At 39.7% G+C, this 27,424-nt stretch overlaps 1 protein-coding gene across 6 annotated transcripts in view; it reads left to right on the forward strand.

The window, feature by feature from the left end:
• The window catches only part of SRGAP1 (SLIT-ROBO Rho GTPase activating protein 1), a 265,246-nt gene that overhangs the window by 178,573 nt on the left and 59,249 nt on the right, over positions 1-27,424 (forward strand). For all 6 annotated transcript variants that reach the window (XM_001491676.6, XM_005611367.4, XM_070271841.1 and 3 more), the window contains 4 exons: positions 3,250-3,432; positions 3,908-4,036; positions 18,486-18,707; positions 20,670-20,771. In XM_001491676.6, the coding sequence (XP_001491726.2) occupies positions 3,250-3,432; positions 3,908-4,036; positions 18,486-18,707; positions 20,670-20,771 (636 nt within the window). The remainder of the gene's footprint in view (positions 1-3,249; positions 3,433-3,907; positions 4,037-18,485; positions 18,708-20,669; positions 20,772-27,424) is intronic.

The following is a 27,424-nucleotide window of genomic DNA, read 5'->3' on the forward strand; positions in this document are numbered from 1 at the left end:
AGAACCCTCAGCTCTTATGCTGAACCACATGATAGCGAGAGACTGACACCCTTTTCTTGCCAGTGTTAGGGCGGACTCAGATGTTTTCCTCTCAACGCGGGCTGCTTAATGAGAACCGTGTGCTGGCAGCCAGCTCAGTATCCTCAGGCTCAGTGTGTGCAAATTACCTGCTTACGTGAGTCCTCAGCATCCACGGTAAACAAGAGTCAGGAGTTCAGGTCTTGTCTTCGGGATATATTTAAGAGAGAGATTTCTCAGATTCACAGGGCTGTCTGGGATGCCTTTCCATCCAGTGATGATGGGAGTCACGTGTCCTCATTTCTTCCTTCGTGTCTATAAGCAAGAAGAATACAGACAGCTGAGCGACTCTGTGAGAGTGTGTGTGTGTGTGTGTGTGTGTATATGTATGAGAGACAGAGAGAGCTTGGTTTATTCCACCCTCTCATTTAAAGATGTAACTGGAACCAGCACCCAAATGGTATGTGGGTTTGCTTCCGGCAGGGAATATAAACAGAGCCAAGCCTAGAAATGCAAGGTGTGTAATAGCTCCATTGACCTCGCTGTTTGCCCAGCTGCACGGTGACTCCCTTTTCATTCCCCAGCTGCCCAGCTGTTTCCGAGTGCTATTTTATTTTTCTTTTAAACTGGAGTAGCCAACCAAACTTCCCCTGGACGGGTTTGATAATTACTGAAAACAGACGACCCTGTGGTCTAGCCCTCACTTGGTTCTTGGTCAGCAGTGCCTTGACAGGACTCGCTAGCTCACGTTTTTAAGGAAAGACATCATCAGCTTCTATGAAAATAAGTAAAGACTCTTCATTAACCCCATGCTTTACTCTTCAAAATAGTCATCTTGAGAATGTTAAGTTGAACCAAAGAAAGTGCTGATTTTCTACCTTTTTTATATAACCTACAAAACCAGCAATTTCATAGGATTCAACCTAAATAGATTCGTTCCAGTGATGCTTTTAGTTCCCAAACTATTTTAAAACTCATCTTTTGGAATGAAAAAAATCAAGTTCCTTAACTTCAAAACATTCCATTAATCTCTTGTAAACTACACCTTCGTTATAAAATTGGCTCTGAATAACTTATTTACAAATGAAATGGAATCTCTCTTATATGGATGAGAATTTGACATAACATATGAGAAAGTGCCTCCACCCATTACTTGCGTGCTGAGTTCTGGGATGGTCCTTGATACTTCAGTCACATTGGAGTCATCACATCTTATCTATGTCCTTTCTTATATAATTATTTTCAAAATAAACAGGTTTCAGAATTGGCCCAGATGTCTGACTCTGCATATAAAAGCAGATTGATGGGGCCGACCTGGTGTTGCAGCGGTTAAGTTCGCACGTTCTGCTTCAGCGGCCCAGGGTTCGCTGGTTCGCATCCCGGGTGCGGACATGGCACCACTTGGCAAGGCATGCTGTGGTAGGCATCCCACATATAAAGCAGAGGAAGATGGGCATGGATGTTAGCTCAGGGCCAGTCTTCCTCAGCAAAAAGAGGAGGATTGGCAGCAGATGTTAGCTCAGGGCTAATCTTCCTCAAAAAAAAAAAAAGCAGATTGAAATTATATTGGAAAACTCTGATTTTCAGGTAAAATCTCTTAAAATCTGTGACTATTATTCTTCTGTATCTAAGACTACAGAGACTTTATACAAATATGTGATAGATATAAAAATAAATAATGATGCACTTCATCATTTGAGAAAATATTTTTAAACATCTGTATCATTAAAATGCTTTGGGAAGTAACTATATAGGTTAGGTTTTCTTCAAATTATCAGCGTGTTAAATGGGCACTTTGACTCAAGAGCCTCAAAAATGTGCAGATTCTCCAACTCTGCAATTCTACTTCCGGAAATATGTCATAGGAAATATGACACAAAGTTGTGCACAAACATTTCTGTAATGATAATATAACCAAACTTTTTAAAGACTTAAATGTTTTTGATTTTTAAACCTTAAAATTTTTAATCGAGGATTCATTAAATTTATAATATACATGGAAAGGATACATTACAAAATTTATGTTCTATATCTTCCTAAATCTATTAAAATGCAAATTATATGTTTCATTTCTAAGAGAAGAAATAAGATAGGATAGACATCAAGGTTTTCAGCACAGCTTTATTCGTAAAGCAAAACGTTGAAATATCCTAAAATGTTCGATAATAGGGATTTAGTTAAGTAGGTTATGGCATAGTCATGTAAAGAAATGTTATCCAGCCCTGCCTTAAAATTATGTTTCAGAAGAATATTTAGTGATATAGGAAAATGTTCTGGTATGTTAAGTGAAAAAAGGATATAGATTGAAAATTGTAAATATAGTATGATCCACATTTTTTGGAAGGAGAAATGATATGTGTCATTTTAAAATGAAGGGAGGGAAGAGAGAGAGAGTGTGTGTGTGTGTGTTTTCATAGGAAAAAGGCGAGATGGCTGTATACCAAAATCTTTTATTTATTTATTTTTTTTAGTGAGGAAGATTGGCCCTGAGCTGACATCTGTGGCAGTCTTCCTCTATTTTATGTGGGGTGCTGCCACAGCGTGGCTTGATGAGCAGTGTGGAGGTCCACGCCTGGGATCCAAACCTGCAAACCCTGGGCCACTGAAGTGGAGCACATGAACTTAACCACTGCGCCACTGGGCTGGCCCCCCTGAATCTTAACAGTGCTTATCTCTGCTTGCTTTTTATTTTGTTTATTTTCTTTTTTATATCACATGTTTCCTATACTGTGGTCAGAAAAACAATTTTTTTAAGACTAAAACTATGTATAAACCTTCATATTTACATTTTGTATTTTGACAAATTTTATGCAGTAAAATTCCTTTAGTAAGGGCTGTACTAACTTGGAGTTTTTTATAATTCCAAGGTTGGCTCAAATTTACCCATGAATAATGGTTTATTCTGCAAATTAATAATGCAGAGGAGATTTCAGAGAAACACTCCAGCTTCAGGGAACTTTTCAAGTGCACTGAAAGCACGCAGAAGACCCTGTAAATCATTTTTTCATCAAAGCCTGCCCCTCAGTGCCTCTTCCTGGCAGGTGAATTTGCATATTTCTGTTTGCTTTATTTAGAAGCAATAGTCCATAATTCATCTATTTTACTACCAATCTGGCTCACCCCTGCCAGCTGGAAGGTGGTGTTTTTAACATAGACGTCATATAATGGTTTCCATTCACTCTCCAAGTTACAGACAGACAGCTTTTAACAGTTTGGGTCCCATTTTCACAGGTGATGAAAACGTACCATATGTACCATGCAGAGAGCATCAGTGCAGAGAGCAAGCTGAAAGAGGCTGAAAAACAAGAAGAAAAGCAAATTGGAAGGTCTGGGGACCCGGTCTTCCATATCAGACTAGAAGAGAGACATCAGCGACGGAGCTCTGTAAAGAAAATCGAAAAAATGAAAGAAAAGGTAAAGAAAAATATGTTGCAGGGCCTTTGTCTCCTCACTGGAGGTGACAGCACCAAGAAGACTGATACAGAGCTGATAGAGGCACGTTGTAAGTTATTGGGAATTGATGTGCGTTTCCTCCCACGGGAATGGAAAGTGTTTAAGAAACATAAAAATCACGTAATAACAGCTGGACATCGTTTAGTGGTGAATGCCAAGTATTCAACACACAACACAGAGAACTTGAATATTAACGAAGAGATTTCATTGCAAATGGGCCTGAAGCCCAAATACATTGTCGTTATTCCCGTAGCTGGGTAATTTTAGTTTGTTATTTAAATCCAATTCGAAATGTACTTTTCTCAAAGGACTTCGAAGGTCATTGGTATATGTAGAGTAAATTGTTTAGATTAATAGAAATTCATGTATGTTTCTTTGTCTTATTTAAAAATGACTTTGTTGTCTTTCCCAATGCCTGGCTCTTCTTCATTTCCAGAGACAAGCAAAGTATTCGGAAAATAAGCTAAAATCGATTAAGGCACGGAATGAATATCTCCTAACCCTTGAAGCAACCAATGCCTCAGTTTTCAAGTATTATATTCATGATCTTTCAGATTTAATTGATGTAAGTACTTGAAGTTTTTATGTTTTCCATATTAAGATGGGATTAGCCATAAGTAGATTTGATTGATTCTAAAACACCATCATTTAGTAAAACAATGTTATTTTATGTAATAGTCAGAAGGCGAAGTGCTGCCAATTAAACTATACATGATACTAAGACACTATATGTTGGCAGATGCGTGTGAAAAAGTGTGCATCCTAAAACGAATGAAAAATAAGCTATTAGGTCCTGTGAGTAAACTCAGCTGGGAAGGGGACCCAGTCATTTTTCAATTAGACAGTGGCACAGCCCTTACTGCATTCATTGACACAATATACATGTATTGGGCCCCTGCTGTCGTGAGATGCTGAGGCTCTGAGAAGCCATATACAGTTCTTATCCTCTGGAACTTAAAGTGGGAAAGACAGATGTCAAGCAAATAACTACACAAATAATGGCCTTACTTCAGTTGTGATAAATACTGTGAAACAGAAGAGAGTGCCTGTAAACCACTTTTGTAAATTTATCTAACTCCCTATCCTTTTCTCTCATAGGATATGATATAAAAGAGCAGTAACTGGACTTATTTAGAACTCTCCAAGTATATATCCACTGTTATATTTATGCAGATATTACCGTTATCACTCTCCAACTTTAACCTTTGGCATCATTCATTCTGTCGTTCAGAAAATGTGTCCTGAGCAGCCCAGTCCTTGTGCTAACACTGTGGGAGACTGCAGAGATGCAGCAGACACAGTCCTGTGTCCTAAAATGCCAATATCTGCAAATAAAAGAAAAAAGTGCTATGTTGTAAGAAAAGCACAGATAACGTGACAGAGGGTCAGAGAGTTCATTATCTATGGGAACTTTACTCATATACTGCTGTGTATGCATTGGATTCAACAGTTTTATGATACTAGAAAATTATTTTCATGGTCTCTATCATAATTTAGACATACAGTAGATTAAAGCAACTTTATTTTTATGGTGAATTTAAATTTCAAGTATTTAGCTATCATTTTAGAACCACGGTTTGGGACTTTTACAAAAGAATTGTTAGGGGAGAAAATTATTTTTTACTTCGTTAACATTTTGATGCGACTTTTTCCTTTTATTTGAATCTAAAAACAATTTTATCCCATAATACCATAATTTCTTTATACAGAACCATTTAGTAATAAATAAAACCAGGGAAAACTTTTTTCTCTTTTCCTTTGTTCCAAGTCTTTCACTCAAGTAACTGATCACTTAATTGTTTCAAATACAGAAGCTTTTAAAAAATATATTTATTTTCATTTAGCACTCTGATGAAATAAAAGGGGTTGTTTTTCTGCTAGATTGCTGCTAGATTTCCTGAATAAAGATGAAGCATTTTATGATACCTATTTTTAAACCTAGATCTGTAAGAATTCTGCAAAGTGCATGGAATATAGAAAAACTAATGTAGCTACTCTGCTTGCTTTTTTTTGTTTAGGGCTTATTTTAGTAGTGATTGGAATACTTAGCTAACCCCAAGCCAATTTAACACAAGTGAAAGTCCTCAGGTATTGAAAAAGTATTTCTTTAATACCTGCAGTGTACCAAGCGCTGTTCTTGAGAATGGGGATCCAGCAATGAGTAAAACAGTGCTCACTTTCATGGGGTTTATGTGCTAGTTTGGGAGACAGGCCATACAAGAATTTACACACACACAGTATACATATAATGTATATTTATATCTTATAGATATATTTATTATATATATAAGTATTAACAATAAGTTACTGCTTATTGTAGTAGTAACAATGCCACGAAGAAAAATAAAACAGAGCTATGGGGGGGCGCTGCTTTTGATGGCGTGGTCTGAAAAAACCTGATCTCGGAGCAGAGAATTGAGCTGGAGAGCCGTGTAGCTCCCTGGGGAAGGAATTGCTCCTACAGAAGGGCTGGCAAGGCTCAAGGTCTAGAGCAGAAGTGTGTTTGGCAAGCTCATACTGCCCGAGGACTAGCAAAGGAGGCCAGTGTGACCGGAGCTGAGTGGGGGAGGAGGAAAGTGCTGGGAGAGAAGGGAGCTGGAAGCCCAGTCACTTTGGGGCTTTTGGCTGAGGGAAGGGGTTTGGATTTTGTTCTAAGTGTGGTGGGAAGCCGTTCAAGGGTTTTACACGAGGAAGTGACATCACCTCGTTTATATTTTAAAGACTCTGGCATCTGGGTGGAAAATAGACTGAGGCGGGTGAGTGGACAAAGGGGAAAACATCAAGCTGTATCTAGAGTCTTCTGCAATTGTCCAGGCTGGAGATGATGCTGACTTGGACTGGCGTGGTAACGAAAGACCTGTGAGAAGTGGTTGGATTCAGAATATATTGAAGATAGAGCTAATTAGGAATTTGATACAGTGGGTGAAAAGGAGGATACAAATGACTCAGGTTCAGGTCCTGAGTAACGACGTTAATGATGGTGCCTTTAACTGAGATGGGGACATGGGGAGAAGCGAGGAGCAGTGGTTCTGTTACAGCTGGTAAGATTGAGATACCTGGTGGGCATCAGTGTGGAGATGTCCAGCAGCATCCTCCATATAGGACAGGAATGGCGTGTCAGGATATGAGAGTCACCATCATCGTCATGGACATTTATTGAGCTCTTACCATGTGACAGGCGGGTTTCTAAGCAAAATCTCATCTAACCGTCATAACCTTGGAAGGTGAATACTATTTCGCCGTTTTGTAGATTAAAAGAACCAAGGCTTAGCTAGGCTGGGATAACTTGCCAAAAGTTACACAGCTAATAAGTAGTAGGTTTCAAACTCAGCCATTTTAACCTCCAGATCTAATTAACTCCGATATGAATAAGTGATAGTTAAATATGCCAAGTAATTTTCAATTTTAAAAGAAGTTGGACTTTTAAAAGATCAACCTTAAATCTAAAATGTGAAGAATTCTCTAACAATACAACTTCAGTATGAGTTTTAAAAGAAATGATAGGAAATTGGTTCGTGGTCACATTCAACTGAACTTGAAACTCTCTTAGTGAAAAATTATACATTCATTGACTTACTTTTAAAGCAATCAGAGTGTGAATATGTATGTTCTAAAACGGCTGCTTATTTTGTAGGAATCCAATTCGCATATATAGTGGTGATCCTAAAACCATTGAGTTTGACCCTTCCTGGTGAAAAAGAAACTGATTCTTGTGCAAGGGCATCTAAAATCCTTTATGCTTTGTGAGCTTATTTAGCAAAATACCTTTCATACTGGGCTATCTAATAATTATTAGAAGAGCTGTTACACCGCTAGTGAGAAAAAGTCAAGACAACATTTTTAATGCACAGCATTTTGTATGTGAAATGACAGAAGATACTAAATTTATCTTGACTACGTCAAAGCATTGTAAATAATCAAAGAATGCAAGTTGAGACCTTTTTATATAGACCTCCAGTTTTCTTTGGCTTCTACTCATGTCAGTATCTTTTTTTTTTAATAAATTTTCTATGATAGCCCGTGATAAATGGATCTATTGGCATAAAAAATAGTCATATAAATTTCCCATAGAATTTATATTTTAAAACTAGTCTATTATTATAACAGAAGCGGTACACATACGTTGTAGAAAACTAGAAAATACCACAAGCAAAAATAAAATGATCACATTCTTATTACCCAAGATCATCGCTGTTAAAATGTAGACTTTTTCTGTGTCCACACACGTATTTTTAGACCAGAAGGAGAATATGAAATCATATTTTACATACAGCTTTTTAACCTGCTTTTTTCAATCACTGATGTCCATACTTCCATTTCAGAAAAATTTTATCTAATCTAATAAGCAGACCATATTCCCATTTGTGACCCCAAAAAATGTTTCACAGCTTGCATGTCCAGACTAGACTCAATTTAGGATCACCCTTGCATCTGGGTGATGTGTCCCTTTAGCCTTTCTTTAATCTAGCACAGTCCCTTGTTAAAGAGACAGCTGTTGAGTAGTTCCTCAGAACATCTCAGCTTCTGGATTTGTCTGATAAATTTCTTGTGGTGTCATTTAGCCTATTTCTCTATCCCCTGTATTTCCTGTAAAGCAAACATTATATAAAGGCTTTACCGATTCAAGTTCAGCTCTGTGCAACAGAACACATCACAGGTGGTGTTGCTACGTCTTATGTAGATATGTAACAGCTGTTTAAGCCACCATGCTAAAATTGATCACTGGCTTAGGGTCATGTAACTCTGATTCCCCCATAATATGGTTAAGTTTTTTCCCCTTGCAACAAACTATGCTTATTCTAAACCCTCATGAATTTAGATTTTATTAAATTGGAAATCGACTAATTTGGAACTGAGCAATTTCTGAGCTATAACTTACTTTTGGTCAGTAAAATGCTTTCTTAGAGTACAAATTAATAATGTAAATTAAAGGGGAATAAAAATTTAAGAAAATATTTTCAAGTACTTCAGACTAATCAATTTACATATATATATGTCATTGAAACCCTATTTAATGGAATCCTCTTTTCTAATTACGATAGGTCTAAAAACTTTAATAATTCAACACTTTGATAGACTAGTCCAAGTCTCTCCTATTTATTAGGAGATGATCTAATGGTTTTTTAAAAAATATTTAATAATTTCAGTTTTTATCTATTTTAGATAAACTTCATCTTTACCTATCAATGTTAGTTTGAATTAGAAAGGTTCTCTCTCTGAGAAATAGCTATCTGTCAGTATAGAAACATTCTATTTCTAAAGGTTTAATTAGATCTCTACTGGAATTTTCCTTTTTGTGCCTTGTTGTGATCAATAAATTAATTTTATGATGAACTTCGCCACTGAAAACAACACTTTTATAAACTAAATAAATGAACTACTTGATAAAGTCCAAATTAAAAATATTAGATATCAGACCTCTAAAGTTGATTGTATTGCTATTGAGGGTAATATGAAGAACATGATGGCTCAAATGTTAAACAAGTATTTACTCTTTTATTTTAGCTGGAAATATTTGAACGTAGTACACCAAACAAAGTTTAGACATTTGTGGGTACTCCGGATACTGAGTTATCTCTAGGGAGAAGGGAAGGGATTGTGATTGGGGGGCGGGGGGGGACGTTTAAAGGACTTCTGAAATATCCACACTATTTTATTTATTTAAAAGGAGCATGTATGTTTTGCACTTGTCTGTAAGTATGGCATATTTCATATTTAAAAAAAGAAAAAGCAGAGAGTTATAAAAAATGATGAAAGCATGCCTTAACTATTTCAATCTAAAGCATACCAATGTACTTGCACTTGCCAATCTTTTAATGTTATGATTTATCTTTTTGTACAGAGTTCTGAGTAGTCTTGCTTTGCACAGACCATATCCATTTGTGTATTGTCTATGATTTCTACTTTTGAGTTCTATAATGTAGAAGAAAAAATACTCTGGATATGTACAATGTTTTCACAATCTTGCACAATTGACATATCTTTGCCTAATTTGATAGCATTTTTGTTTACGCTTAAGTCTTTCCAACAACTCTTTTCTCACTTATTTTATCAGTTCATTTAATATTTAATTAAATTATAATAAATATAAGCGGCACAAATATTGTGCAGTCGACTCTTAACAGCAGACAAATTATTTGAGCAGAAATGTACAGGAGTACTAGAGACGACCTGTAAGCTGTGAGTGTTCACCGTGTGTTAGTCATGATGCTTTAGAGCAGAGGTTGAAAAACTTTCTCTAGAGGCCAGCCGGGTGGCCCAGCAGTTAAGTTCACATGTTCTGCTTTGGCGGCCCGGGGTTCGCCAGTTCAAATCCCGGGTGCAGACATGGCACCACTTGGCAAGCCATGCTGTGGTAGGCATCCCACATATAAAGTAGAGGAAGATGGGCGTGGATGTTAGCTCACAGCCAGTCTTCCTAAAAAATGAAAAGAAAAGGAAAAACTTTCTCTGTAGGGGCCAGACAATAAATATTTTGGGTCTTATGAGCCATATGGTCTCTGTCCCTACTTAACTCTAGTGCAAAAGCAGGCATAGATAATAAGTAAGCAAATGGGTATGGTTGTGTTGCAATCAAACTCTATTTACCATGTCCAGCTATGGGCTGGATTTGGCTCACAAGCCATAGTTAGCTGACCTCTGCTTTGTAGAATGAACGGAGTATCAGTTAATCCAGAGTGTCACTCAAGCAGAAGACGATTAAGATGGCTTCTCCTCTGTCTCTGAAGAAAGTCCTAAGCAAATTTTAATTTGTAGAGTAACAATCTCTTCGTTTCAAATTAGGTGGGAAGTGGAACAGAGTTAATTTCACAATGAGGATTTTTATCGTCATTTTAAAGAATAAATATGAATTGTAAGAAATATATTGCAAATATTGGCCAAAGGAAATTTTATTGCTTTGGGAGAATAAAGGCATCATTATAGGAGAAAATAGGTTGTAGTTTTATAAAAAATAGATTTCACATCTATGATCATTAATATCTTCAACGTTAAGTGCAAAAGAGACTGTAACAAATTACTCTGTAGAAATAAGGATGTATTATAACTGGAAGAAAAACCATATGGGCAACAAATATTCATAATTGATTGCTGAAATTTTCAAATGATTATGATTTGCTCAGAGAAAAGAGTTAAGGGAGAGTACAAGTCGTAGTGCTAGGAATCTCTGATCTGTAATCAAATCCACCACTCTGTATGTCTGAAATTCTTAAAACAACTGGTTTCAAGATTGCAGAACTGGTAAGGTAGCCTCTTTCAGCCCAGTTCCACATCTGTCTACCCTCAAAGGCATTCAGAGAAAGAGTCTTCTCCAGTGAAATTCTATTGGTGCTTTGTCCCAGAGACCTGCCAGTAATAATGAAGTATTTGTCATCTTTACACTACAGTCTCCAATTACTCCCAATAAAAGTTTGCAGGTCACTTTCAGGGCTGACCCTGTTGCCGAGTGGTTAAACTTCCGCATGCTCTGCTTTGGCGACCTGGGCGTGAACCTACTCCACTCATCAGCCATGCTGGGCAGGCATCCCACATGCAAAGTAGAGGGGGATTCACACAGATGTTAGCTCAGGGCCAATCTCCCTCAAACAAAAAAAGAAGAAGATTGGCAACAGATGTTAGCTCAGGGCGAATATTCCTCACCAGGAAAAAAAAAGTTTGCAGGTCGCTTTGGAGCGTGAAGGATAAATCTTTGTTACTATTGTGGAATATTGCCATAGAATAAACCCCTGCTCCAGCTCTTTTTTTGGTAAAGATATCTGTCATGTGTTTTATTAGCCATTTATACAGAATGAGATTGAAATTAGATTACATCATATATGCATGCCATGTTTATTTTATCATTTCTAAATAATCAGCTATCCTAAAGCTTTTAGCCTTATCCTTTTGTCTCTAGAGACATATGTTTAATTAAAAAGCAACTTAAGCAGGGTTCAGATATTTCTTAATTAGTTTGACTTTTCCCCCATACATAATGGTATTAAGATTTATCTGTGAAAACCTGCCAAACTGTAATACGGTCATCCCCATTAGGCCTGACCTCTTATTAGGAAGATTATAGAGAGATCATTTAAATGGGTTAGGATAGCTAGTTATCTTGTAAACTGGTTTATGCGTGTTTTTATCCCTTTGTGATAGACAGGGTATTTAAAACCCGAAATTATTTGGATGACTGAAGGAGACGGCTTTTAAAGTTCCTTCCAGTGGAAGATGCCCGGGCCTTTGTTAAAGGAAGCTGCACCCACCTGCTTTCCCCTGCAGCAGAAGCCGCTCTTTCTCGTCTCCAGTGCTCACTTTTCCTTCTTAGCTGGACTCTGAATGTTGAAAGTTGCCTCAAGCATGGTCCTTGGCTTTCTATCTCTTTGTCCCTTACCTTAAATGCTATCTGATGGCTCCTAGATTTTTATCACCAGCCTTGATGTATCCTGGGCTTCAGATTTGTATATCCAACTGCCTGCTGGATAGCCAGACGTCTCATAGGCTTCTTGAGCATGTCTAACACTCAAAACAACTTTTTATATCCATTTGTTCCATCACCATCATCATCCTCTACACACGTATCTTTTTCTTATCCATTTTTTACACCTCAGAAAATGGCACCCATTTCAACCCAGTAGCACAAGCCAAAAACTCAATTCTCTCATTCTGCACGTATCAACCCATCAGCAGATTCTGTCATCTCTGCCTGCTGCATGTCCCAAAGCTTGCTGTGTCTCCCACCTGCACTCCGTCTCCTGGACAAAGTTGCTTCATCTGTTGCCTGCGCTTAGGCAGCAACAGCAATAGCGTCCTAAGCCGTCTCCCAGCTTTCACTAAGACCTTCCGATCAATAATCCATTCCCTTCCCAAGCAGCCAAAGTATTTAACAAGATAAATCAGACCTGTCAATCCCTGTTTAAAACTCTCCAAAGGCCTCCCGTTGTCCTTAGAATAAAATCCAAACTATCCAGCAAGGCCCTGGGTGAACTGGCGCCCACCTGCCACTCAGTGTCATTTCCTGCCTTAGTCACTTTTCCCTGAGTCACCTTGCTTCAGTCCGTTGGCCTTTCTGTTCCCCAGACCCACAAGCTTTTCCTTGCCTGGGGCCTTTCTGCTTGTTGTCTAGAACACTCTTTCTTCCAGAGCTTTGCAAGACTGACTCCTTTTCATTCAGGTTGCACCCAGCGGCCCTTTGTGAGAGAGCAGCAGCCTTTCCCCAGCACTCGCTCTGCCTCCGGTTCTCCGCTGCATTTACCACCTGGCCTGTATTTATTTGGGCTTGCTGCATGTTCTCTCTCCTCTCTCGTGATTTGATTCAGGGTACTTACAGAGATTTGGCCTAGGGAAAAAGGAGTCTAGGAGCAGCTCTTCTGAAGGAAATGATTGCCCTGGTGGGTGGGAGCTGTATTAGGCAACAAATGATTGTTCAGCCTACTCCAGGCCAATGCAACCTCACTTCTCCTCCTCCTGTTCCTGCTTTGTGTCCAGTCCTGTCATGCAGATGTAGCATTTTTGACCTTTTCTTTGCTCAAGAGAAACTCAAAACAAGTTTTGCTGAATGCTTGCCTACAGTTGTTAAAGCAGCAGCAAGAATTAAATTCTCGGCTCTTTATGGACCATCAGGAACCAGGACATGAAAGCAGGCGTGTAAAGTTGCCTGTAGGAGTTAAGGCGTCCGGTTCAGTCCCATGAGAGGCTTGTCTCTCCCAGGATGTATCTGCGGTTTCCAGGGTGAGATGCTGAAGAGCTGGGGCAGAAAATAGGGAGAGGCAAAGATGTTTATTTAGAAGAAGTCAACCTTCTTCATTTGACATCTAATGTAAAAGCTCTGAACTTACCTATTTCTGGTTCTTTGAAAGCTGTCCATGGTCATGTGGAGGCTGTTTTTGCAATTTGATTTGCCTGGGTTGCTCTATTTTGCAGAAAGACTCAAAATAAGAGGTAGATGGAGTCTTTACCCAATAGCCACCCAATATCCATGGCTCTGGAAAGGTCCAAGCCAAACTCATTAAAAGCCAGAGATGGGACCCAGGACAAAAGATCACCGAAGACTCTCAGATGGAGGCAGGAGTGATGAAGTTAAAGTAGAATATTTCCGCAGAAGAGTTTCTTCTCTCTCCATTCTCATGGCAGCTGCTTGATTCTGGATCACACAGGACTTGGGGGCTGCCCTCCCGGCCCTTCCAAGGCTGCCCTGCAAATGACATCGGCTCTTACTGTTCTGCAAACATGTTTGTAGACTTTGTTTCCTGTGGAGTTCCATTGTGATAACTTTCATCTAGGACCAAATTTCTACCCCGCTAGGGCTTCTTATGTCACAGAGTTTATGCCAAAAAAATGTTATCTCCCTGAACAGCTGTGATCCAGTTATACTGACGTTATACCCACCAAGTATACTTAAGCTGACCTCTCAGCTTTTGGGACAGGATGAAGTGTCTGTCACAGTCCTCAATACGAACCTGAATTTCACCTTCATTTTTGACACTATTTACAACCCTTTTGCCTGAGGAAATTAGCCTACTATGGTGATTAGACTGATATCTAATGGAATCTATCTTGGCAGCCCTTAGGATATTTTTTCTTAAAACATGCACCCTCCTGCTTCCAACAGTCTTTCCTTCCCCAGTTTTAATCTATAATCTTATGTATCCATTTGGAGTTTTTCGCCCATCAGAACAACACTGTTTTGTTTTCATGAAATGTTTTATCGGTTTCTTCCGTATTTTCATCATTAAATGCACTTGGGTTATAACTCAACTCGGTGCAGAAGCTGGCTTTTCACATCGTCATTAATAATTCACAAGCTCCATAGAATTACTTTAGGCCTTTTTAACCAAGTATCTTGAATCTTAACATCCAGTGTCATTTTAGCTTTCAGTTTAGAAAAAAAGATGATGCTGTGAGTGGCCCTGCTGTCTCAGGAGACCTTGAATAAGAGTTTTATTCCTTTTTCTTGTAAAGTTCAGGATGCCTGAAAAACCCGAGTGGAGAAAATGCTGCATATCAGAAGTAACAAAATCATGCCAGTTAAGTGACCTTCCAGACCGAGAGGCACCGTAGGGGTCAGAGAAGGAAATTTTCCGTCCCGGCCCATCACAGACACCTCTAAGGGAAGCACTCAAAGTCCAGGAGACACCTGGGGAGACCCCTGGATCGCTCACTAAGCCACGTGCATGCTTCTCCACAGCCTGTTAGGAAACCTCGGTGAGATCAGCTCTTACTGGGTTCAGACCTACCAGATCCGCCCGGCTGAGTGGGTGCGGAAATGTGCCCCGGTGCTGCGGTGATCTTGACGTTGATTCCCCAAAGAAGCCACGCTTAGAAATTTGAGGAGTGAACTGTTGAAGTCTGGGAATAAGGAAAACTTAGTATGTATTCTTCAGAGCTCTCTCTCAGTGGGCTAATTGGGGTTGGAGTTCTTTATTTTTCTTTCTCGTTTTACTTCATTCCTCTCTTTGTCTTTTAAGGTGAAAAGAGACTTGGTTTTTGTAGTGGGGGGAAGGCTTTTCTCTGGGTTGTTTCCTCGCAGTATCAATTTTCTGTTAAGTCCCATTGGCACCTGTACTCATGAAGCAGCGTCTGCGATCTGCTTCATTTAGAATCAAGGTGAATCCCTCTTCTTTCGGAATAGTGGGATGTTTGGAAGCTCTGGTACGTCCTGAAGAAATGAGGCCATTTCTTTTACAAATTCATGTTTTCATAAGATTAGGTGTTATTGAATGATAGAATAAGTTTTCAGCCCCTCTAATGTGTGTAAAACTGCTACACAGAACATTTCATGAATTTTGAGTAGCAAGAGAAATAAAAGAGGACTTTGCTCATCTGAGACAAGAAGGTTTTTTCTTTTTAAGATTTTATTTTTCCTTTTTCTCCCCAAATCGCCCCAGTACATAGCTGTATATTTCAGTTGTGGATCCTTCTAGCTGTGGCATGTGGGACGCCACCTCAGAATGACCTGATGAGCGGTGCCGTGTCCGCGCCAAGGATCCAAACCAGCGACAGCGTGGGCCACTGAAGCGGAGCGCGAGAACTTAACCGCTCGGCCACGGGGCCGGCCCCGAGACAAGAAGTTTTTAATTAACCAAAAATATTTGAGTGCAGCTGATTCCACTGGAAATGTGTTAATTTTGAGACTGGTTGCTGCATTTCACAATTATATTTTGTTTGTGTTTGTAATTGTGATGTGGCAGCTACTTTCTGCTTTTTAAAATCAAGTGATCTTTAACCAAGTGGATTCTCTTGCCTGCCCGGGGAAATGGCACCCCCAGGGGACAGGGCACAGGACGCTTTCACTGGATTGTTTTAGTGCAGTGCTTCTCAAACTGTAATGTGCATATGAGTCACCTGTGAATGTTTTTTAAACTTCAGATTCTAATTCAGCAGGTCAGGGGTGGGGCCTAACATTCTGCATTTCTGGGTTTTTTTGGTTTTTTTTTTTGAGGAAGATTATCCCTGAGCTAACTACTGTCAATCCTCCTCTTTTTGCTGAGGAAGACTGGCCCTGAGCTAACATCCATGCCTATCTTCCTCCGCTTTATATGTGGGACGCCTACCACAGCATGGCTTTTGCCAAGCGGTGCCATGTCTGCACCTGGGATTCAAACCAGTGAACCTCAGGCCGCCGAGAAGCGGAACGTGCGAACTTAACCGCTGCGCCACCAAGCTGGCCCCAGATTCTGCGTTTCTGACAAGCTCCAGGGAATAACTGATGCTGCTGGTCCACAGACCATGCTGTGAATCACAAGATTGCAGAATTATCTTTATGTAAGAAATCCCAATTTAGTAATTCTGGAATTGGAGCGTGACAGTGGAATTAAATACGTGGGCATTTCTAAGGACAGGTCAGTGATTGAATCTGTGCCTTCATAAAGACAGAGCTCATGGCTCGTGTCCTGGTGGACGCATGTTTTTGTGCAAAGGTTGCATCCTTTGTGCCCTCTGCTACTCTTAGGAGCAAACTAATGAGCAGCTTGTATTTGAATTCCTTGAGAATGGAGATTATATTTTACTGTTTCAGTCTTCATATTCCTGGAGGCTAGCATAGGCCCAGCCACCTAATAGATGGCCAATTAGTGAGTTGAATTGAATCCAATTGAATTGATTGAACTTCAATCAGAACAATATAGAGATGACCTAGTTTTGTACCTTTAAAACCTCTTGTTTCCTCTTTAAGAGATTGATATTGTTTTTATGTACAAATTTAAAATTCTGTCAGCAATTTATAACTGACCAATATCCAGTGTTGTATTCTATTTAAAATTATTATTTTCTCTTAAAATGCAACATGAAAAAATAAATGAAAATACAAATTAAAGGTAGTGAAGATTCAAGAATCCCAAAGCCCTTTGATTCCTAGGAATAGTAAACAAAATTCTGTCTCCAATCAAAGGACTTTGGCGATCATTTCTTATTTAAGAATTGTATTCTAGGGATGAGAAAGACAGAGTTGTGTATCTATCACCACCACAATCAATTTCAGAACATTTTCATTACTCCAAAAAGAAATTCTGCACTCCTTAACCATCCCTCCCCAATCCTTCCATCCTCTAGCCCTAAGCAACCACTAATCTACTTTCTGTCTCGGCAGACTTGCCTGTTCTGGACATTTCATTCCTGGACTATTTTGGCAGCTTCAGACCTCTTCGTCTCACTCTTGTTTGAATATAGGTTATTATTGAGTCTTTGATAAATTATGCAAATCCAAAATTTTACAAAATCTTGCATCCTAGAAGGATTATTTATAAATCATTGTATCAGTCTCAGCATGCATGAACAAACTTGAATGCTTTTTTTTTCCTGATTTCCTTTCTGTATTTGATTTTGCTTCTTTTATTTTTTTAACAGCTTTGTTGAAATCTTATTCATATACCATAGAGTTCACTCATTAAAAATCTACAGTTAGCTTTTAGTATATTCACAGAGTTGTGTATCTATCACCACAATCAATTTCAGAACATTTTCATTACTCCAAAAAGAAATTCTGCACTCCTTAACCATCCCTCCCCAATCCTTCCATCCTCTAGCCCTAAGCAACCACTAATCTACTTTCTGTCTCGGCAGACTTGCCTGTTCTGGACATTTCATGTAAATGGAATCATACAATATGTGGTCTCTTGTGACCAGCTTCTTTGAGTGCGATGTTTCACAGTTGATCCATGTCGTAGCATGAGTCAGTACTTCATTCCTTTTTATGACTGAATAATATTCCATTGTGTGGCTATAACACATTTTGTTTCTCTTCATTAGTTGATGGACATTTAGGTTGTTTCCACTTTTCAGCTGTTATGAATAATGCTGCTATAAACATTCATGTACAAGTTTTTGTGTGAAAATCTTTTTATTTCTCTTGTATATATACCTAGGAATGGAATTGCCAAGTCATATAATAAGTCTTTGTTTAGCCTTTTGACTTGCCAGACATTTTTCCAGCGTGACTGTAACGTTTTACATTCCCATCAGCAGTGTATGCAGTTTCCAGTTCCTCCACATGCTCTCCAACAGTTGTTCTGTCTGTGGCTGTATGATCATAGCCATCCTGCCATCCGAGTGATAGTACAAGTGCTATCTCGTTGTGGTTTTGTTACGCGTCTCCCTGGTGACTAATGATGTTGAGCATATTTTCATGTGCTTGCTGACCATTTGTATAACTTCTTTTGAGAAGTGTCTGTTCAGATACATTGCCCATTTTCTAATTGGGCTGTCTTTTTATTATTGAGTTGTAAGAGTTCTTTGTATGTTCTGGATACATTTCTTTGTCAGATATATGATTTGCAAAAGAAAACTTTCCCATTCTGTGGCTTATCTTTTCCCTTGATAGTGAAGGACAAAAGTCTTCAAATTTGATGAAATGCAATTTGCTTCTTTTTTCTTTCGTTCCTTGTGCTTTTGTTTCCCGCTTCAAGAAACCAGTGCCGAATGCAAGGTCATAAAGGTTTACACCTACGTTTTTTCCTGAGAATTTCACAGTTACAGCTATCACGTTTAGGTCTTTGATCCATTTTGAGTTAATTTTTGTATAAGATGTTCTTCTATTTTTTAAGTGCTGTGATCTTGGCTACCATGCGAGTCTGAACAGAGCCCTGAGGACCTACCTGTCTGCGGAGTATAACCTTGAAACCTCCAGACATGAAGGCTTAGACATCATTGAGAATGCAGTTGACAACCTGGAGCCCAGGAGTGATAAGCAGAGGTTCATGGAGATGTACCCTGCTGCCTTCTGTCCACCAGTGAAGTTTGAGTTTCAGTCTCACATGGGTGACGAGGTCAGTAATTGATTATTTTAAAACTAACAAATTGTCTGTTCACTGAGGTACTCTTCACCTGCTGTAACCCAACAGCTGTAAGAATTCCAGGTTGTTTTCTCTCTCCTGCCTTTGCACGGGATCTTAGTATAGGATGAGGCTAAAATCAGCCACTGCCCCCTTTTAAAGCAGAGGTCAAACACTCCAGTGCCTGCAGTGGCCAAACAGCTAGAGGTGTGAGCTCGGGTGGGTGTAAGCGCTCAGTGGTCTCAGGATGGAGAGTTCCCCCTCCACCACAAGGCTTTCAGATTAGATTTGAAACAAAACATTTTGCTGGCCTGAGAGAATCTACCTGAAGACTTCTTATAATCCTGATATAAAGATCCCCAAAAGAAAAATATTGTAAATGGTAGGAAAATTGGAGAGAGGGAAAAAAAAAGTGCAAAACATTTTAAGACTCAAGTTGTCTTCAGACTAGTAAAATGAGCATTACAAATAATATATTATATCTCAGCTTCTTTATTTGAATTTAGCTGTCCTATTTTACTCAAGGAAAAAAATCTGTTTAAACCATTTATGAGTTATAGTGGTATATTGTCTGTGGACAGGGAGAAACAAGAACCAATTAATAGAGCATGCTATATGGCACTTGGTGTCCCAGCTGTGCAAAACAATACTCATAGATTAAAAACTCAATTTTAGCTCATTGTGATGACAGTATGTTTTAAAAAATAGATGTAATTATAATATCCATGGCAGATTTCTTTAATGTCATAATTTTTTCTGAAACATCTAGTGTTAAGACTTATAAGCTATGTATGTGTGTGCCTGTTATGTTTCTAACTTAATTTTATTTTTCCTTGATTCAATAGAGTGAATTACTTGATTAGAAATGGTAGGTGGTTTTTATGCCAATAGCACATGAATTTGACAGGCAAGTGGCTTATCCCACCCAGAGTTATATTTCCAAAACCAAATGGCTTTTGTTTTAATTTTTTAGTTATAGCTATGGTAAACACAGCATGGTAAAATATCACAGACAAGTGTCTTCAATTGGGTTGATAGGTTTTTTTCCAGTATTATTATTTTAATAAAGTGAATCTGTTCTCCTTTTTTTATGACCAGTTCTGCCATCAGGCAATAATTTCTAATATTTTGGAGACTCCATACAAGGAAACCCCCATATGCTGAGAGCATTTCTATGATAAGGAAGATAAGAAGAAATTATTTGTTCCCAGTACCATTTTAATACAATTAAAAGACCCTACTTTTGGCCTTATCCATAATGGAGATCTTGGCCAGAATATCTTTCTACTAAAGCCTAAGAGAAGTGGCCCCTTCAAGTCCCTGGTGAATCAGGGGACTTGGCTGATATTGGCATGGCAAGCTGTGGTTGAAAGATGCTAAAAATGGATAGTCACGTTTTCTGAGTTTTTTCCTGTGTGCCAGGTCGTGTTCTAAGTGCTTTGTGTACATTGTCTCACTTCATCCCCACAACAGCCCTGTGCTGTAGAAACGCACTAGCCTCATTCCTTACAGATAAGGAAACTAAGGGTTAGTAACTTACACAGCCCTCAGCCTCCTGGAACCAGTAGGCCCTGCTGCCTGCCTGCCTTTTGCCTGTATGGTCCACTGGGATCATCCTTTGCATCTGCCCTCCACCCCACGGTCCTTAAGAATTCCTCAAGTGAGGTGTCCACGTCAGACTCCCTTCCCAGCGGCTGCCCATTCTTAGAGCGGTGCTTCCTGCAGCTGCTGTCTTCCCAGTCGTGTCCAGGCCAGGCAGCTGCCTTCTGCTCTTGTCACTGACATCACAGGCCCGTTTCTAAAACTGAAGTTTTGAGGCAGCTGTTCGAAGTAAATATGGCATCGGAATCTTGAGGGCATTGGCGTGATTCCCGCAGCCCTTAAACAGGGGATGCGCACCTCGGGGGGCGGGCTGGCTGGGCCCTGTTGTAATGGCCGTTTCTGATTCCCCATCAGGTGTGTCAGGTCAGCGCCCAACAGCCGGTCCAGGCTGAGCTCATGCTCAGGTACCAGCAGCTGCAGTCCCGACTGGCCACTCTCAAAATCGAGAATGAGGAGGTAAGCATGCTCTGTGCCCCACTAGTAAGATGAAGTCTAGTGTATGACCTAGGCATAGTTGACATTCTAAATGCAATCTCTTTGTCATGCCTTTTCAGCTAAATTTGGGTTCCTAAAATACTCTTTCTAGAGGATAAATGCAAAGATTCTGTATTCTACCATAGATAAGTACTTTATCAGGGAGTCACTACATACACACATAAACACACCTTTTATTCTTAAATGGGCACTTCATACTGAAAATAGTTACCATAGATTATCAAATTCAACATATGTATCTAAGAATATACAGTAATGGGTGGAATGCAACTTTTGACTGACAGGTTAATTTAATCCTAACTTTTGATATTAGTACTTTTTTTCTTTTTGGTCAGGAAGATTGGCCCTGAACTAACATCTGTTGCCAATCTACCTCTTTTTGCTTGAGGAAAATTGTCACCAAGCTAACATCTGTGCCAGTCTTTCTCTGTTTTATATGTGGGATGCTGCCACAGCATGGCTTGATCAGTGGTGTGTAGGTCTGCACCCAGGATCTGAACCGGTGAACCCGGGGCCACTGAAGTGGAGCGTACGAACTTAACCACTACACCACTGGGCCAGCCCCAAGATATTAGTAACTTTTTTATGCTTTTTTGTATTCTCTAGGTTTTTGTTGCTGAACATGGCATCCCTGATATAATTAGTACAAAAATCCTATTTTAAAATAATACTTGAATGAGAATAGAAAACTGTTTATTTGCCGACCTTAGTGGATTTAAATGGATAGAACATAAAATGTAGATTATAAATATATGTTAAGCCAGAAAGCAGTCGTACAGTTCAGCTGCCTGTTTCTGAAATTAATTTAATTGGATCCACATTCTTCTTAAATAAAACATGAACCACAGATGTTTCTTGTATTAGTCAAGGCTCTCAGTTGTAATTTACAAGAACCCAAATCAAACTTACTCAAGTTAGAAAGTTTACTTACTGGTCAGTGTTTGCCATAGCCTCGGGCATGATTGGCTCTGTGTTCAGCTGATATTATCAGGACGCTCCCTCTGTTCATCACTTTGAAGTACTATCTCCATGTGTGTTGGTAGGAGCTTTTCCTCCAGTACTGGGAGAGTCAGGACCACATGGTCCCTGCAGCTTACCATCTCATGTCATCCCAGTATCCTTGTCTCTGAAATAGGCTCCTTCTTGGGCCTGCCTTCAGTCTTGCATACTTCTGGACCAACAGATACATCCAGGAAATGGGGTTCTCTCAATGATCCACCTAGATATTGTGCCCACTCGTAGAACCCTTTGATTGACAGCCCCAACAGGAATATGTATTTATACAGACAAATAATTCCCAAAAGGAAGGAATGTGGGACAGAAAAAAACACAATAATTCACCTTGGTAAAATGAATTATCAAAATTCACTTTAGTACCTTGTCTTATTTTAATTCTACTGGGATGTCTTGAGTTATGTGAATGTGTGTTTGTTTCTGTTAAGAAAGAGTGATCTGTTTCTAGACCGCTATAGTTTGGTCAAAACCCATTGTAGCTTTCTGGCTTCCATTCTTCCTAAAAGAACCAAAACACCCCTTATTCAAACATGTGTATTCAAAATACAACCAGTGTGATTAAGACTGCAGTCTTTGTGTGAAGTCCCACAAATGAGCCTTTCCAGAGGAAAGCTGCTGCTCTCCTGGAGATGTTTTAGACTTAGGATTTTGGCGAGGCATTGCAAAAAACTCCCCTAATGCGGTGTACTGGATTCTGGTAGATCTGTGGTTTGTATGTCTAGTGACTTCCAATTTTTTTTCATGTGTATCCTCCTGCTGTTTTATTTGGAAACATTCTCTAAATTCTAGGAAAAAAGTGTGTTATATACGAGGTCAAAGCTGGCAGCTCACAGACCTGCTTTGCTTGTCTCCTACAGTTGTGCCGGTTAAAAACAGGGAGTCTGGCAGCTCTGGCCCTGCGTTGCCTCATGAAGGCAAGAGCTGGGGTATTTGAATTCTATTTTGCCCTAGTCGTTCAGCTCCCAATTTTCTTACATTGGACTCGTCCATTTCTGTTACCTGTCTGGCCTCTGTAGGCCTTTGAGTTTGTGACCCTTAATGTATGCCGCTTTGGGCACAATGTGGAGAAGCACAGTGCCCTTATGAACTGATAGAGGCAGGCAATGCTTTCTGAGGGTTCGTTTTTTAAAATTTACCATAGAGACAAATGAATTGGGTTGTCCACATGTGTCTTGTGAGCATGACTCGTGGTTTATGATTTGTTGGATATGAAACAAATTCACTCTGGTGGATTGGGATTCCCAGTGAAAGTCAAATTGAAATTGGATTTTCGACAGTCAGTAGGTTTCCATAAGTATTGAAGGAGGAAAAGGTGTTTCAATATAGTTCAAGGCTGGAGAATAGGGCACTTTGATTATCACCCAGGTTCTCCTTGGGGATGAGCCAAAGGTGAAGCCAAAGTCATATGACAAGAGCCAACTCCAGGAGTGTTAGATACTGTGGGCCAGCTCATTTCAGTACAGTAAATCTTTGTGGAGCGGCTTCTGCTTTCCGCATATTTTGCCAGGTGTGGAGAGTACAGAAATGAATCAGTCACAGTTAGCGTCTGTCTAGCATAAGAGCCAGACTGTAACAAGTCATTTCTATCATGTGGAAAATAAGAGACGTAACTTGGGAACAACATAGCAATCATTGCTAATTGGGAGTCCTGTGCAGCACTTTTCTCTACCATATAGAAAGAATTTGCTTGTGATCTTCCACCGATAGAAAGACAGAAAATTGACACATTGGTTTCAAACCAAAATATACAAGTAAAGAAACATGTCTGATTCTCTGCCTCTGCACAAACATATACACACTCATAAGGTCCAAAATTAGCTGGAAAGAGTTCACTTAACTAAAAATAATTATGACTGCCCAGTGGAAAGATCAAAGTTAAGAGAGAATTTCATCCAAGTTTACAAAAGTGTAGATAGTACAGCTGAGTAGAACATGAACCTTTTAACCAAATCTTAAATAACTACAAATAATGGGCACCATGGGAAACTATGGGGAGCCTTTTTAGAAAGGAGTGTCCATGCTAAGAGCCCACAGACCATATTTGGCCATGAATAAATTTTGTTTGCTCTACAGTGCTTGATTTTTAAAAATTAGTTGCTGTCATTTAAAAATTGGAAGTTTTAGCTAAAAATATTGATTTCTAGCTTCTAAAAAATTAGAAAGTCTGATCACACTAGACCTACATTTCTGGAGGTCAGTTACTAGCTTGAGCTGAACAATAGATGCTCCCCTTAGACACAGAGTATGTTCTTCCTGTTTGCCATGCTCCCCACTCAGCCCACTTGCCTCATTTTCATTCTTTGCTTGGTGCTTGAAGATGTTTGAGTTTGCAGCACCTGCCTAAAACAGAGAGGGCAGTAAGCATTTGTGAAACGGCCTCAGTATACTCATAAGTAAAGGTTTGAGATGGGCTTGAGTAAATTTGTGGTTGATGCACATTCATAATGGTTTAAGACATTTATTGTCACTTCACAACTTTATGTTTGCCTGTTATACCTTTTAAAATGAGCTTTCACTTTCATTATGCTTCAAACCTGCATCAGTGGTACCTCAGTCTTACAATTCCAGCCTCCAGTCAACAAATATTTCTCAGTGTCCACTGTGTATTGTGCATCGAACTAGGACAGGGCCTGCTGCCTACACGACTTTATTGCCCATTTTTTTGTTTTCCTTTTCTGAAAAGTTTAGAAAACTGTTTTTACTTAACTGTAAAAAGTTAAGAAAACTGGAAAGTTTTCTTAAACTCTGAAGTGCAACATTAATAAACGCTACGTTTAAAGGCAACGCTTTAAAAGCAACCTCAATCTCAATGATCCTTTATACCTTTCTCACTGTGAATATTTTCCAAACTCCTCCCAACCTAATGTGACACAGTCTTGTCCACTTTCTCGAAGTTTACCTTTAACCTTTGTCCTGGGGTTTTCAGCCTAGGGGTGATTCCTGTTGCTCCTTTCTTTCGCAGCCAGCTTTTGGAGTAATTCCCCCGAGACTGCATTTCCTTTGCTTAGAGTTTCTCCTTCCTGCCCTTATTATACACAGTGAAGAAAAAAAGAAAACTGAATTGCATGAGTAAAGCAATTGTCTTTCTTTTTTTTAGGACAGCCCTCCTCTTAAGCAATTTGCCCCATTTTCAGACCACTTGTCCCAATATTTGGTCGAGAAAATAGAGCTTTTGTAAGCATGTCATTTCTGTGCTGTGAGTAAAACTTTCTCACTTCTAAAACAACTAGTCTGTCTTAAGTTATGGTAGATTTATCCTCCTGAATTGAATGCAAAAGAGAGAAGCCTATAATTAATTCCTCAGTTAATTTGCAACAATGTTTAGTGAACATCTAGATTTTACCAGCATCACTTAAAATCTTTCACCAACAGTTTACTAGGGAGTACTTCACAGGCTATTCCAAAAATGAATTCCTTACACAGGACATTTTCAACAATAATGAACAAGATTTTAGGCAAACATTTGAGACCATTTTCATGGCATGAATAATTGAGGGAAGTAAGAAATATTTTGGCTATACCTCCTACCTAGGGTAGAAAAATTGCATTGCCCCCCAGATTTCCCGTAGCACAGTGACTGCAGCTGAATCCCAAGTCATGTAAATCAGAGATCAAACCCTTATGGGCAGCTGTCAGATTCTTTTAAGATTCGGTATAAGATGTGAGCTTGATAACCGTTTAATCACAACTGCTGTTTCTGATCTTCTCTGTGGCTTTAACTTCATTTTTACTTATTTGTTTCTTACTTGCCTGCAGCAAGTTCAGGTTGACAGCATAGCCTAAGTAAAAGATAACTGCCATTTATCTCTTAAATGATAGCAGCATCTTGGCCAAAAGTGAAAGCAGGATCAACTATCTTTCATTGAAAACACGTATTTTTGGAAACAGTATGTATCTATCTATTTTTTGTTTCAAATAAGTTTTAATTCGCTGGGCCTTGATTCAGAAGAATACCAAGGGGAATGAGGAGAGTTTCTAGAAAGGGTCTAAAAATGAGTCATGGGGTAGAGCAGCCCAAAGAAGATGGCAGAGCTCAAGGTGATTGTCAGCACAGGAAGCACAGGCTGGCGGTGTGTGTTGAACACTTCTTGGGCGTCTGTGGATTTGAAAGGAGGAGGACGTCAACTTCCATCAGTCATTCAGCGAACTTTTTTGACAGTCTGCTGTGTTCCAGGCACTGTGCTAGTGACTGAGGTATAAAGTTAATAAGCTGTCCCTGTCCTCACGGTGCTCCCACTGGAGATGGAAAACATAACTCTCTAAACAGTGTGGCAGGTGCTTGCGAGAAATGGGTTTGGGATCCTCAGACCACGCTTGGTATCAGGTCCCCCCGGATGGGTCGTTAAATCAGAGTCAGGGGGACTGCAGCAACACAGGTTTTCTAAGACAGGACTGAAGCAGAGATGTTGCTCAGAAAGCCCTGGACAATAATGAGGTTTTCTTCTTTGGATTAAGGTGTATTATTGCTGAGAATGAATTTTGTTCAAAAAGTCAGGAGAGCCCAGTATTTGTAAATGTCTCCTTAAATGCAAGTGTATAGATTCTTAGTGTGAATGCCTCTGGAATAGTGATATGACCCTCCCCGAAAGCTTGTGGGGGGGAGCAGAAATTGGACTGTTTTTCCACATCTGGCAACACCTTACCCAGCACAGACATGGTCACTGGCATCCGTACCCCCCGTTAACGTACCAGGAGCCAAGGCCATGGCCAGGTGCTCTGCCTCTGCTCCTGCCTTCTGTGGCCTGTGCTGGCAGTAAGTTTCTGTATCCTTGGCTAATTAACTATGGCATTAATCCAAGCTATGTATGTGCGCATGCATACATGGTCTCTCTCTGCTAATTTTTAATACATCTGAAATGATACAGTGCTATAATTGAAGTCCATACAAGGTCACTGATGGCGAGGAGGGCTAGTTGGGTGGGGAGGGGAAGGCAGGGCTGGGGTCACCTTCACAGATGGAGTGATAAGTCTTAAAGGATAAACAGGCCTGCACCAGGGGCAAGATGCCATAAAATAATGTGTGTTAGGAGTTGTATGGTGTTCCCCCAAAATTCATATGTTGAAGTCCTCACCCCAAGTACTTCAGAATATGACCTTATTTGAAGATAGGGTATTCATGGAGGTAATCCAGTTAAAGTGAGGTCATTAGAGTGGGTCTTAATCCGCTGTGACTGGTGTACTTACAAAACGGGAAATTTGGACACGGAAACATGGATAGAAAGAAGACAGTGTGAAGAGACATAAAAGACAGCCATTTCCAAGCCAAGGAGACAGGCCTGGAACAGAGCCTTCCTTCATGGCCCTCAGAAGGAACCAACCCTGCCAACACCTTGATCTCAGACTTCCAGCCACCAGAACTGCAAGGCAGTAAACTTCTGTTGTTTCAGCCCCCCAACCTGTGGTAATTTGTGATGGCACCCCTAGAAAGCTAATACAATGAGTTTGGAGAATGAAACTACCAAACAACTTCCTTGCTTTCTCCACTGACCGTAGTGTCCTAGGAGAACAAAGGCTGAAGAGCCAGTCTGCAGAAGCCCGCGGAAGTCTCGTCTCCCGCCATTTGCTTTGGTCTGCGTCTTAGGGTCCAGGCCACCTGGGCA

The sequence above is a fragment of the Equus caballus genome, chromosome 6, assembly GCF_041296265.1.
Source record: "Equus caballus isolate H_3958 breed thoroughbred chromosome 6, TB-T2T, whole genome shotgun sequence".
NCBI lineage: Eukaryota > Metazoa > Chordata > Mammalia > Perissodactyla > Equidae > Equus > Equus caballus.